We start from the raw sequence: 14,622 nt of genomic DNA on the forward strand, positions 1-14,622 counted from the left end.
AGAATTACGCACGGATTTTACCTGCCACCGGAGGAATGAACGAATTGGAATGTTCCCGTTGGAATAACATGCAACGTCATTGTTTGATCAATCTTAGAGCGGCGATTGGTGGAAACGCGTTTTACACGGAGATGTGACGTCACGCGAGATGCGCGCGCATAAGGCGCACAATATATTTAAGCTTGAGGACTACCTATTTTGAAAGAATGTTGCGCATTGGATAATGATGAAGATATTGTTGACTTTAATTAATAACAAAAATACAAACCTCAGGTATACATAGGTACATGTGTACGTATATTACATGTTCTTTTGCGCTTGATTAATGATTATAGATGGCGCATCATAATTTATGTTGTTAACAATACACAGCACACTTTGTTATTTTAATACGTGAATTCACAATGCTCGCGGGAAATCACGGAGAATTATCGTTTATTTTTTTTCTTTGAGAATTCAGAGGTACTGATACAGTCATCGATTAATATGTAAAGGAATTTGTAGAATCAAGCTTTAATTTAACAATCTTTTCTTCTTTATTTTTTATAACGCAAACTAAACGTCTTCAAAATACTGATATCATATTTAAGCCTCCATTTCACTACTTTTGAGCCCGGCTGACTAGATTTTGATCATATCTGACTTCAGTTTTCAACTCGTCAGTGGGTCTGCGTATAATTTTGCACGAGCACGTCATGCATGGGCATCACAGCTCCGTGTAGTTCGTAAAATACTTCACTTATACATGGTTGTTATGTGATGCAGGTCTGCGGTTTTCGCGGGACGTGGTATACACGTCTTTTGAAATTTGAACAGAACCGTTGTGTGCAGGATATATTATATCATAGATCTGGCGAATGAATCTTCTGTTCTTTAATCTTTCAAGATCCAATGACAACTGTATTTAATTCGAATAAAGTCATATTCCTGTGAACAACTATGGGTTGAAATTGTGCATTTTTTCTTTTATTTTTCCCAACTCTGTTATACTTTGAAAATAGTAAAACTACGACACAATTATTTTATCCCCATGCTGATTGAGAGAAAAAATAGGCGTTTAATAATGACATTAAAATAAGCATTGCAAGTAATTGGTGATATGGGTAACTGTTATATTTGATCGGATTAATTAATTTATATAATTATAATATGATCAAAGCGATTGGTATTTTTCTTTTTGAACGAAATGCTAGACAATAATGTGTAGCGATAGTTTACTGAAATTTAAATATTTTTAACACGTAACATGTAAAGTATGCTCCTTTATTCTTTTCTATTATAATGTAATATGAATGTATTGAGTGTTTAATACCAGTTTTACTGACTACTCATTATATTTCTTCTGAGAATCTATACATTCCCTATAGATATGTAATTGTTATGTTATCATAGCCGATCCATTTCCAAATAAATGTAAGTTTGTAGTTTTTTTTCATTGCAACTGCCCATGCGTAATAATACAATACTCACCCTAATTGGAGCATGGTAGATGATAATTGAGTGATTCGATATAATTTGTAAATGCATCAGCTAGAATGTTATGAGGATACTTACTAAATATTGGTTTTTACTCGATTCTAATATATGTATATATATTATTATGTAATATAATATATAATCGTTCTGTTTGCTACTTGCTACAAAATATTTAAAACAATTATATTCATATATAAAACAGTACTCTTATAAATAGTATTTTCTTTTTCTCCCTACCACAAGAAGCAATATATATTGTGTTTGGTAAATTATAACACTTTTTAGGCATTAAACTCAAAAATCAACATTTTTTTATCGCTCCTGTTTACACCAGAGCACGGAAAGAATTTACCATCATGGAACAATGACATGAACATTTTTTTTTTTCTATCACACCAAGTGGAGTATACAATTTGTCTGATTTTCACAAAAATGAAAACTGCATTGTTTTATACCTTATAAGCTATATGCCGACATTGCTTTATGATTTTTTAGATCAGACTTCAATTTTGACTTTTCGAAAAATTCATAGAATCGTGGTTACATTATGAGAAATTTTGGGAATTTCAGGTATAGAATTTCTTTGAAACTCGTAAAAAATGATACTCCATTCTCATATCTCTCAATAAGATTCACGCATAATATTTTGTATTATCACAGACTAAAACATGCTTTGGTCTAAAAGAAAAACTCGATTCTTTTGAATCAAATTAAGTTTCAACACTTCGATATAATTATCAAATAATAAGTTTTGATGACTCTTACTCATTACATAATACTTTTGAATAATTATCAAATATTTTATCTTATTATCTTCACCTAATGTCAGTCCATCAAATAAAAAATGGATTTGCACGTTTTGCAATGCATAGAAGTGATCTTTCGACATTAAATTTATACAATCTCAAACTATTTGCTTGAAATAGTAATATTCTATCTGTCACAATAATGATCCAGAGTAATTTTGAATTTAAAAAAAGGCACTCGCGATACTGATATTAAATATATTAGAGGTGATATCAGAATCGGCTGTGTCATTTGAAATAGGTGAGGAAATGTTTTGTGAAAAAAGTTAGTATTCAAGTGGTAAATCTCCTTTTAAACAAAATTGATGGTACGGATAAGTGACAGCTCACATTTAATTTGTTTACGATCTGAAGATATTATCGACGGTAACTCCAGAATGTCTACCAACCAAAGAAAACAAATAAAAACACAAGTACTCACAGATCTTAATAAATTTTAATATTGTTATATGCTTATAACATTTCATAGTTCTCTTATACCTACACAACACGTAATATTCATTGAGGTACTTATTTCATATAAATAATTCCACGCTTCCGTTTATTCGATGAGTAACAAATTTGCACGTGCGAAATTGCGGGTTATGTGGCTGAATAAAAAGTAAAATTTACGTATGAAGTAACACTTAAATACCAGTTAAATACAAGAGAATACTGATGCTATGTAAAACACATCGTTAAGTAGTGTGAAATGATGGGGAATTTATTCAAATAATAATAAGACTTTTACAAAAATATGAAAACTCAATTAGTTGATGATATAAATACTGAAAAGCCCATAATTAATTAAAAATACGTAATACCTTCATAAACAGTCAATTATAAAAATTTTAAATCCTGCCTCTTGATGTTCTTAAGTAGATTTATAAGTAACTATAAGCATGTGCATGCGAATGATATTTTAATGAATTTGATAAGCTGACTCTATTGTTTAATGAATATTCCCTCGATTAATCAAATAAAGTTTATGATTAATGTATCGAAATCTCGTCTCTATGTTCCATTAGTTCCCTTTACGATGTCGGTCTTAAATCTCATGCTTATTACAAATTTTTCGAGGCAATCCATAGGCGGCATCAAATGTTTTACCTGCTCTTATTTCACGTTGAAACATGATCAAATTAAATATGTACGTTGAAGTACTCATTCTTTAACTGGTTTCGCTGTAATCTGTCCAGTACAAATCTAACGCACTTTAGATCGAAATACATAATTTCGCATTGAAGAGATTGAACAGTATTGCAAAATGATAGTTATCTTATGAAAGTGTTTTCGGTATTACCTTTAATTTGCAATATCGATAATTTCCAATGCAACATCGATGACATATAATAATTTGCGGTTTAAGGTTTTCGTCTCTTCAAAGTTTGAATTGGACCCAATGCCTTCGTTTATGAACCTTATCTGATATAATAATAAGATGGAAAAAATTTCGTTTTTCAATAATTCGAGTCCCATGTTTGGAATCAATAGGTCCACACTATTTACCACTTCTTACAAGTATCTGGTTTCGTTTGGATCCCTAAAGTATAGAATATTATTATTTAACATACATACTTTAAAACTCTGTGAACTGTGAAACTGATCGTGCTTTCTGATTGATCTTAAGATATCGGATTAGATTCGTACTTTTCAAGCTTTGTGATTATTTATACAAATGTAAATGTGTACATAGAAATGTATGATAGAATTATGTGTTTACGTGAACAATATCTCGTGTATTTATAGAAATAATAAATGCGTTACGATTTGTCGTAAAACATATGTGTCATGTCTTCGACTCACCAATAGTTTGAAGATGGCTCCGTCAATAACTTTTACACTGTAAATGATTTTCACAAAGTAAGTACATACAAATTTTTTTGCACCGATAAATCCAAGCGCGTTTAATACAAGTCGAAGAATCCGGTTCCAATGTCGACGTCGAAAAAACTTCTTGAATATTCGTAAAGTCTGAAGTTTCAATCATCCCCAACCTAGATTGTGCAGCGTGATTAAATACTCCATCAGGCCTTTTTCGCAATAAGAGCATCTATGAGCCTCAATTTGGCCTTAGCTTGTTTGTAAGATTCGTACACCGTAGTCACTGGAGGCCCACGATCTTCGCGTTGCATTCTTCGCCCAGCACGTGCCTCAAATTGAGCTTCTAATTCCTTCAACGCTCGGCGGAGACGTTTTTTTTCTTCTCGAGTTGTTTGTTGTTGTATCAAAAGTTCTTCGCTATGAGAGAATACAGTAATATAACTAAGGATATCGAATGAAATTAAGGAAAAACTTTGAAACTAAAGTAAAATTTAGCAACTATTGATGATAAAAAAAAGTCCCATACTACAAAATATCAATTAGTTATTGGAAATTTCAGAAAAATAGAGTATCAAAAAACTCACTGCGGTAGAGCGTGAAGGCTTTCGGCGCCACCACGGCTACCCTCGCTGCTGCTGTGTTGACTGTCACTGTCAGTTGGTAGCTGGTCCGTGTTTTCAATGCAATCTAAAATTCCACGATGCGACATATCCGGTTCACTAGCACGTCTCTCGCCATCAGCAGCATTACTAGGCAAAGATGACGACGTGAAATCCATTGCCTCGTGTTCGAGAATAGTCGCCAACTCGGACACACTGTCTTTGTTTTTATTCTGAAATTAATAAAAAGACGATCATTTAAAGATCTATATTTTCGAGCCAGTACTATATTAGTTTCATTCAAATCTAAAGTTACAGTAAACTTACCGGTCCAGCTCTGATCAGCAATCTTTTGAGGGTTCTGTACCGATCATACAGCGGTCGCACGACGTCTCTATCTTCCTTTGAAACAGGTCTTCCGAAGGTCCCTTCGATGTGCAGCAGTGCCTTTTGTACCGCAGTTTTCTCATCCATAAGCTGTTCATAAGACAAGTCCTCCATGTTGTCTGATCTGTCGCACTTCAGCCGTTTGTCGCTCAACTTTTTCTCAACTTCTATCACCATTTCTTGCATCAATGCTGTCTTTGACTTTTCGCTATTGTTGTTGTTCACTTGATTACCAAAATTTCCTAGTTTGTTATTTGCATTTGCCAACAGAGCGCCGATTGGATCCTCTTTCAGTAATTTATGCTCCTTTCGAAGCTTGTTCAATTCGGAACACAGTCGTTTAATGTCACGGTTGCTCATTTTGTCGGAATGGCTGGGACGATATCCAAAGTTTTCCTCAAACTCATCCTCGTACTTCTTGATTTTCTTTTTAAGACCATTTATGTGTTTGGTCAATGTCTTTAGACCTCGGTCAGGCATGTCTGGAGCACTGGGCTGGACATCATTCTCAGAATAAAATCTGCGCGGTACAAGCAATGAGTTGCGGGGAGATAACATAGCTTCCACGCGTGCATTTGCTTCATCATCCTAAAAAATCGCCCAGTTTTTACTCATCTTTTTCCAAGTCCAGATTAAAAGTAAGCTCTTAATTATAACATTTTTGAAGATTTCCAAAGACTTAGAATATTAACCTGTTGCAATGAAATTAGGTGACAAGCCATGATAATATGAAAACTTTGTGTACGATCATTGAAACTTCATTTCAAGGAGTCTTATTCTCTGTATTGAACAAAATTGTTCATCAAAACGATTCTCCAGAAAAGTTATTCCATCATAACACCTAACACTCGAACAAGATTTAAAAACTGAAACTCACAGGAGCTTGTCTATGTGTGAATCCCCAATTTGTTAGACTGGGATTGCTGCACTCGTCGAGTTCGACCGTCGGAGGTCTGGCTGGCGATGGCGAACGGCTCGGTCCACTGCTGAGCATCTCCAAAAAACTTTGTCCACTGGCTTTGTTGTGACTATTGGTGTGATTTGATACCGAGTAAATGTTTTCCGTCTCTTCTTCATTTTCCTTGAAAAATAACATGCCGTTGTACCGTCATGTTAATTTGCTGCAGGTGTTTGAATCGCCGATCAATTAATAGTACAGACATATATCATGCACGAGGCTTTACTCATTAGTTAATTACAATGAAACTGTCAAAAAAGTGTTAATCAACGAGGAAAAAGACGCACATCGGTATTCCATATTATTTATCTTCAAGTTAGAGGGCTTGGGAAATTTGATGTTCCGTGTGTACTATGGGTACAAATTACAGGCTTCAAATGGTAAAAAAATCATAGCATAAAGTATCGTTATTTACGATATATTCTCAATGTTATCGTGGCCGTGATTAGGCGACGACCGCCAAACTATTCGCAAGTCTTGTTAGAGGGGCGTAATAGCAAATCATTTCCTAGGCACACAGTTCCGATGTATATATATTCAAAGGATTTAGAATGCAAAATATGTTTGAAAAACGCCGATTATATCTAGGCCCGATATAGCCGGAGGTCAAGTTAGTCATTGCGCGCAAGTGTGTATAAATAAATAAATTTGCACATCAAAGAGACGGAAAATAAACGAACTACATATAAACCGTCCAATTTTCGAATCAGGACTCGTTACCCGATCACGAAAAAATCGATGCTCAACGAGGAACGGTTTATATACCTTGCTCGAGCCTTGATCGCCGTCTTTCTCCCCGTGAATCCTTCGCCTTCGAGCTTGTCGTCTCCCCCTGGGTGTCACGCTTCGGCTGAAACGCTCGCTGCTCCTGAGGCGTTCAGCATCGCATTCGAATCTCTCGGCCGCAAGAACTACGTCGCAAGGCGAGGGAACCGGAGACGGTTTGTTGGATACCGGCGAAATGTTGGTCCGCTCGTGGAGCGGAAGACCCGCGCATCGCTGGAAAAAAAGAAACTGATTACACCATATTACTCGATGCGTGAGTCGAACTCCGAGATAAAATATTTCAAGCACAGGTAACTGACTGATTCGTCGACGTTTCTTATTTCAGATTTATCGTGCGAACACGTGCAAAAAATAGAGGGTGAGCTTCCGAGTTGTGGAAAAATTCTAGAATTTAATACAATAATCGCGAAATGTTATCACATTGTGTTTCAGTCGTAAGATTGACGATTGATTAATCAGTGGCTGAGTACAGGCGAAAAAAAAGTTACAAAATATAAGTTATTACATTGTTAGAAACTCGATATTTATGTTGCGCAGTTAACAATCGATGTAGTTACGTTAAATGACAATCGTTACATGCATTTTCCAAGACCTCCCCCGACTATTTTCAGATTTTTTACCGTCCGCAATTATCCGAGCTCTGAGCAATAGTAAAACGTCTACAATCGACACCGTGTATTAACGGATGTCTCGGTTTGAAACGAAAGTAAAATTACCGAATCTCGTTCAAGTGGGAAAAAGAGTCGATAGATTTACGAGCTTACCACTCCATGGCCCATATCCTGGCCGGCTTTTGGCGGCAAGTGTTTCGCGCTGTTGAAATCTTCGTGACTGCTTACACGACGAATGGAATCCGCACTCTTGCGTACTGGTTCTGGGACCCGTTCTTCGCTGTTACTTCTGTAAAAAAGGAAGAAAAAAAAAATCCAGCGATATCACAGATGCAGCAACATTGGCGTAACAAAAGAACTGGTTCAATTTCAAGGCGTGCTTATTCAAGCCAACGCAACGTCGCGATGCAGCAGCTTGCAGATTTTAATCGTACGTTATGCAGATCAGGTATCGCTTATCTCTTATATTATACGTTCGTTAATTGGGAAGGGGCAGTTTGCCGACGAGTGAAGTTGGTATGGAATGTTCGAATAATGTCTCGTTATACTGTGCGGGACGTATCATTCAAATTGCGTAATTATATATTTATTGCCGATCATGAATTTAAAACAATCGGCGCAGACACAATGTGCCATTAACCCTTTTTCAGTCACGCAATTCCGTTACGTAAAAATGCAAAATGATTCAGTAATTTGCATGGTTTATAAAAAAAAAAAAAAAAAAAAAAAAAAAATTGACAAGAGAGAAGGGCAGAATTATAGCGGCTTCTGCGACTAATGGGGTTAATTAAAATTCCCTTCCAGCAATATCTTTCGCTATTATAAATCGTAAGCTCCGGAAGAAACGCGGGTTCTCGTTAGCACTAATTAATCGGTTACCTAACTAATTTTCGCTCCTGACAGCAGGACTCGCGTCGATCCTTGCGCTTCCTCGGCTTCAGCGCGCTGAGGAACGTCGAACTCTCCGATTCTCTCAGATTATCTTTCGAACCTTTATCGCAGGCTCTGCAATCGTTTGTAATAACGCCGTTAAACGTTGTGTCTCTGATACTGTAACAGAAATAAATCGGCACATCGTTAGTAGGGTGAAAGATGAAATTTTATAATATCACCGAGCACGGATCAAGACAATAATTAATTACATATACACGTATATTGAGAATATCATGCAGAGTTTTTGAAAAATTTCATTTCCATATACACGTGAGTCACAATTTTCATTTCGACGAAGCTGAAGTTAGTAGCGTTATTAACGTAACGAAACACCAAATAATAATTTGATTAATGACTTTGAAAATAAGTTGATTTTTCGAAATATGAATATGTTTCGTTTATTATGGTTTACTAAATTGCAGATAATTCTAAATGCGCGAAGTAACGCGATGCGATTTCCTAAACACGCATCGTTACAGTTAACGTTACCCTAACTTCAACCCCGTTTATAATCACGGCTCACAGCCCAGTGACGGTCATAAAACCTCGTCAATAATCGTGAAGAGTTTTGAACACGTATAAGGTTGTATAAATGTTGCCTGCACTACATATATTAGCGGTTTATGACCATGATAATAATAAATACGACGATGACGTCTAATGCACGACACACAATACGATGATAATTAACAGAAGGAAGCGCTAAAAAATTATATTTCGTAAGAGAGTGAATCACTGTTCCACATTCGATATGCAATTGAATTATAACGATCACATATATTATACACGTAATATCTAACAAATTATAAAATGACGTTATTATATTCAATTTTTAAATTTACACGGAAACGTGCCTAAATATAATATAATAATTACATATCGAAGATAAGTTTTGTTCACATTAGTACGAGTTTTATTCTCCTCTTCCCTTTTCCTTTTCTCCTTCAAGGTAATTCTACAAGAATTCCAACGACGCGACAAAGCCGACGACATACAGTTATTTCGGAGTACTAATTGCACTTATTGTTAATTATACATAAATTCTATGGCACACGGTCGAATTTCTCTCTTTCCCTAATTTCGCGTGACGATAAATTCATCCGCAAAATGACGAAACTAAGGATTCAGCTATACCGTGTATATGTATAACACAATATAAATGGTGTATGGTGTACAGTATAATACATACTTGATTAGGGTTCAGTATCGCGTGCTTGATAAATTAGGTGGTGAAATATTCATGTGATAACGAATACGAGTTTCCTTCTCCAGTACTGCAGTACCGGTGTAAAAACGAATCTGTTAGCTATTGTAAAAAACATTTATATATTTCTCACTCTAGCTATATTAAAATCCGATCGATCAGAAGAACCAGCAAACAAAACCGTCGATTTTCAAACAAAGTTTCCTTTATATATTTATATTTCCCACGGTTAAAACTGATCATCAATCATCGAATTAAAAATAATTCTCAATTTTCAATATCAGTTTGAATAAAAAAAAAAAATCCCGCCACACTTGTTCGGCTAATTTTTTCACTTCCCTCCACGTTGTCTCATACGAAATTATTGTACAATAGGAAACTTTTCAACACGTTCGCACACAGGCATTTACATACACGTACGTAATCACGCATATACATCTATAATACACACGTATACACTTGAGCAAGAACTCGTCGAGCTGTACCGACGTGACGCGCGGCGTCGATCCGATACTTTCGAACCAACGAACAAACGAACGGTACGAAAGCCGGGGAGGAACTGTGCCGGCAAACCAGTCGACCTAAAGTCTATATTCGTATCGTGCGAGTTGCCGGGCGAGGAATAGAAGGAACGCGCTGCGCTGCACGCGTGTGTTTCTGTGTTGGAGGAGGGAGGAGGGGGGGGGGGGGGAACGTCGTGCACACACGCACGTCACGCTTGGCACGCCGCGTGTACGCTCGGCGACACGCGTGCAGCCGGCCACCGAAGCTACGTTGCAGCTTCGGCGGCTTCTACGTGTAGCTGCCAGGTTTGCAGTGTGCTGGCCGATGATGCGGCAAGGCGCGTGAGTGTGCCCGCATATGTTAATGACGAGTATGCATGCACGGTAGAACCTCGTTTATAAATCCGAGGTAATTTCGGGGAGAGCGTCGATACGTCGGACGAGTGAAATCTCATAAGATGTACTGAAATCGTGCGTACAATTCAAGCCGTTGCGATGTTCTCCCCTTGGCTTGAAAATTGGAACTGTCGCGGTTTATATCGCAATGAGATAAGTTTCATTTGTTACGGTAACTGGAATAATTCGGTGAAACAGGTATCGTTGGAATAAGTTGTTTGAATATTGTTGGGATTACGAGAAACGAGGTACGCGTAAACATTTTGCGATATCGTCGATCCGTTTTTGGTTATTGTAACGCAAAATCAGTTTAGGAGGTTTACTCTACTTTTTTAGTTAAATAAGGCCTTAAAGTCAATTTATTGTCGCACAAGCGTTAAATTTTCGCAACAGTTGCAAGAAAATATAGCAACAGTGATCGTAATGAGAAGGAATAGCAACGGATGCTAGACTTTCCGGTAACAGATAGAAAACTAATTTTCATTTTCTACCTAGAACTATGTTTTTCGATTGTGGTAAGAAATGAAAATAGTTAAGGACTGAGCGGTAACCGGAACTAAAAATTTCTCTCAGTGCTCGCTATGAAATTAAAAAAAAAAAGACAAGAATCTTTTACAAGTTTACGCGTGTTCAAATAAAGTATCGCAATTATAAATGACGGATTATTCGGTTTCGTTGAGAGTTCTCCGTGCCAAACGAAGACAGACATCGGTCGATGCGAAGTGATCGGATAACGTGGAACCTCGGTTAATCGAAGGTCGGATAAGCGAGGTTCTACCGTACATCATGTATGCTGCATTCGTAATATTATGTGAAAATTCAACACGCTTCGAAAGCTCAGCGGTACATAATAATTTTCCTATACTATCGTTCTTGATTTTTCAATGCAGAGAAAGAGGAAACCACAGATAACGATGTTATCGCGGCTGTGCGACTCTGGTTTGGGTTCATTTCTCATTGTTAGGCCTGAGTTCACGGAACAATCTCGGAAAATGTTTTCCCGAGCGTCCGTGAGCACAGGACCGAATTTAGAGAAGAGCGATGTGAGCCGAAGTCTCCTTTTTAGGTAAAATTTGTTAGCGAATGGTAGTCAAAATATGAAAAAAAATCACTCTTCTGATAAAAAAAATGTTGCCCCAATTTCATGAGGCATTTTTTCTTTTGCTTCCTCATGGCGGAAGCTTTGTGACGGTGAAATTTTATTTTTTATTTTACCGAAATCACTAGTGATATTTCGTGGAAAAAAGCTCGCACAATTCCATTCGCCTAACGATATAATTTAATTTATATAAAACGATATCTACGTATAGTCGTTGACAGGATTGTATTGGTCTCGCAATAAATTATTGAAACACTGTAAAAATGAAAATTGTTTATCTTGTTTGAAAAATACTTAGGGACCTTCAAATACGGCCCTGTCGGTGAGCAGGGTTTATTCGAATTCTCGGAGTATCGTTCCTCCACAGCCCTGCGATCGATCTTATAAAGTGAGACGGCAGTGGAATCGGATGTAATAACACGATGTACAAGGGATATTTTCCAGCTGACCCTGAAACGTCGGAGTACAGGTACGATTGAAAATATGCTGTAACAATAAAACGATTGCCTGCCTCAGGCGCCCGGATTTTTCCGCTGTAAGGAAAAGCTCACGGTATATAATTTTCTTCATTGTACGTACATACATGGTAAAAATCAGGCTGACGTAACACTTGTTGTACAAGAACATCATCGAGCGTAACAGTGATCGCAGTCCCAAAGTCGAGAATTGGAACATGAGAAATGTCCGGTAAGTTTTCTGTGAAACAGGGCCCACAATTCACTGTTATAAAAAGATAAATAATTCCAGACAATTTATAAAAATTCCTTTTTTGGTGTGTGATTCGCCAAGTAAATATCGGCTACGTGTTAAAATGCGTAGTTCGATGACGTGTGGTTTGCACACGGGACTGTTTTCGTTTTTTGTTATTCTTTCAAGAGTTAAAAAAGAGACTAAAATAATCGTTTTTAATTTTGTTTCGTTGTTTCTTTTTTTAGTCACCGCGGTGGGTGTGTGTATGACGTATTAGTCACGCGTGTGGTAACCATGTGACTGACGAACGGGCAAAGTGCGAAATATCGCTTGACGAACCCGCAGGATTTATGCAGGCTATTGAACGAATACCACAATAATTGTTTCCCTCGTCAATAAAGCTGGTTTCAACGAGTCATTCTACGACATTGTTTGAACAAATTCTCCCAGAGATATATTTTTAATTGTATTGTATCAATCGTTAGAATAAATTTATCTGTATTTCTTTCTCACCGACGAAAGTATTCAATATTAGTCAGACTACTTTTGCCATCAAAGAATATCTTCAATTTGTGACAGGAAAATTTGAAGAAATAAATATTTCTATTCCCCTACACCCACATAATTGAAAAGATTTGCAACATTTTGCGAAATGGTTCTTCGATATCACTTGATGATGCCACTGTCAGTGTCACGTAGATGAGATAAAAATATGACACATAATACTACATACATATATAAATACGCACACGTACACACCACACCCATATGCATGTATATATAACGGACTCTGGCGAGGCAGAGATTATACATCGAGATTTTGTTATTTTTTGCGCGAAGACGGAGGTAAGTTTTGCCTTTGAAAAATATTGTAAAGCGAGTCACTGCGCAGTAAAATAGCTAACGCTGCAGATGATATAAGTTATAACGTGACTGTATAAGCTGTCTCTTCGGCGACGTATGTAATCACAATGCGAAGTCGTACAACTGATCGCTATTCGGTCGATACTGGTATATTACAATCTACGTCGAAAGCTCAGGTATTATTCAGCAGAAAGCTTCTTGGGTGACACAACCCGAACCGTCGCATCGCCCACGTAATTTATTTATTTTTTTGTAATATTCTTATCAAATAAGCTCTGCTCTTGTTCGTTAAATCTTGGCAGTTAAACGGCTAATCACGTGTTTCATTTCATAATAATTCTCCGAATTGTATGTAATATGAAAAATACCACAGCGGGTGACGACGATTACGGGTACGTCAAGAAGTGATGAAAATTACGATGTACGTTCGAAGTTGACGCTTAATTTAAAGGTATATAGACTTACAAGACGGGTTTGCAGACGATGCAAGGAAATCACGAGTGATGTCGTTTGTAATTGCTAATTATTGGTGGAAATTATATAGATGATAGAAAATAGAGTATCATTCTTTAATTTACCGACTTATGTTCCTACTACGTATAATAGCGTAATTGTTAGTTGCTGCAATTATCGTCGGTCGTACTACGCGTAGGTATTTCGATCATGCGGTGACAAGAGCGGTAAAAACGTACCGATATAATTATTGCACGTTAAAAGGTTCAAGTAACATTCCACTGCGTACGACTTATTACAGAACAAGAGTATTGTGTGTGAAATTTGGAAAACGAGTCGTATTATTCGGAATCTGCTTTAAATTCATAATTACATTACACGCCGTTACGTGTCTCTCTGGCATTTCATTGTCAGAGATCTGCGGACGAATATGTTTTCCTTATGGAATCAGTAGGTAGGTAAATCATATTTATCATATAACGACAATAATTCGAAAATATATTTTCCAAGCCCTATTACGCATGAATTTACCAAATACCAAAAACAAGATTGCTCATTGTTATTATTACCTCATTGACGGCCATCCGTTGTATTTCATAATTAGTCTTTGCGTAACCCTTATATTTACAATTTACAAAGAAGATGTTAAAAATGTGGTTAAAGGCGAGGGCTGGAGTCACCGCGATATTTAATAACGTGTCACTTCAATGATCCAAAGAAGATTCATCTCCCATCGACTTCCGGCGTGTGTGTTACGTATGTTTGTTACAAAGGACGGGGAACTCCATTCTGTCGCATCGAATTTCCGCCACCGCAAGCACAAGTTACTCATTCTACCGTTGATCATTCGGTGCACCCTGCAATTCCCGTCACCTTCCAATCGAAATAATATTTCGTCAGGCTTAGGCACCCTCAATGTAACAGGATTGTATCAAGTTGGCGAATTGAAATCGATCTTTGTCCACCTGAATTCTACCACGCTCGGTTTCTCGACTGCAAAATTTGTGAAAAAAATATTTAAAGCAGGTGTACGAAACACTTTGGAAAACTGTGA

General features: G+C 37.0%; 1 protein-coding gene and 1 long non-coding RNA gene across 4 annotated transcripts in view; one reads left to right on the forward strand and one right to left on the reverse strand.

Annotated features, from left to right (window-relative positions):
- Positions 1–1,249: 1,249 nt before the first annotated feature.
- LOC124185301 (protein FAM13A) overlaps positions 1,250–14,622 on the reverse strand; it is a 42,118-nt gene continuing 28,745 nt past the window's right edge. Inside the window, exons 5-11 of the mRNA XM_046575932.1 lie at positions 8,306–8,476; positions 7,580–7,715; positions 6,795–7,028; positions 5,949–6,152; positions 5,012–5,659; positions 4,670–4,917; positions 1,250–4,502 (exon numbers count right to left, since the gene is read on the reverse strand). Coding sequence (XP_046431888.1) covers positions 4,289–4,502; positions 4,670–4,917; positions 5,012–5,659; positions 5,949–6,152; positions 6,795–7,028; positions 7,580–7,715; positions 8,306–8,476 — 1,855 coding nt within the window. The 3' untranslated portion in view covers positions 1,250–4,288. The remainder of the gene's footprint in view (positions 4,503–4,669; positions 4,918–5,011; positions 5,660–5,948; positions 6,153–6,794; positions 7,029–7,579; positions 7,716–8,305; positions 8,477–14,622) is intronic.
- On the forward strand, positions 10,279–12,933 carry LOC124185373. Of its 3 annotated transcripts, XR_006871380.1 has the most exons (4): positions 10,279–10,408; positions 11,353–11,528; positions 11,860–12,248; positions 12,497–12,933. It is a non-coding gene; the product is annotated as an uncharacterized LOC124185373 (long non-coding RNA). The 3 variants fall into 3 exon arrangements; XR_006871377.1 differs by lacking the exon at positions 10,279–10,408 and having other exon boundaries at positions 11,051–11,528; XR_006871378.1 differs by lacking the exon at positions 10,279–10,408 and having other exon boundaries at positions 11,051–11,505.

This window comes from Neodiprion fabricii, chromosome 1, assembly GCF_021155785.1.
Source record: "Neodiprion fabricii isolate iyNeoFabr1 chromosome 1, iyNeoFabr1.1, whole genome shotgun sequence".
Lineage (NCBI taxonomy): Eukaryota > Metazoa > Arthropoda > Insecta > Hymenoptera > Diprionidae > Neodiprion > Neodiprion fabricii.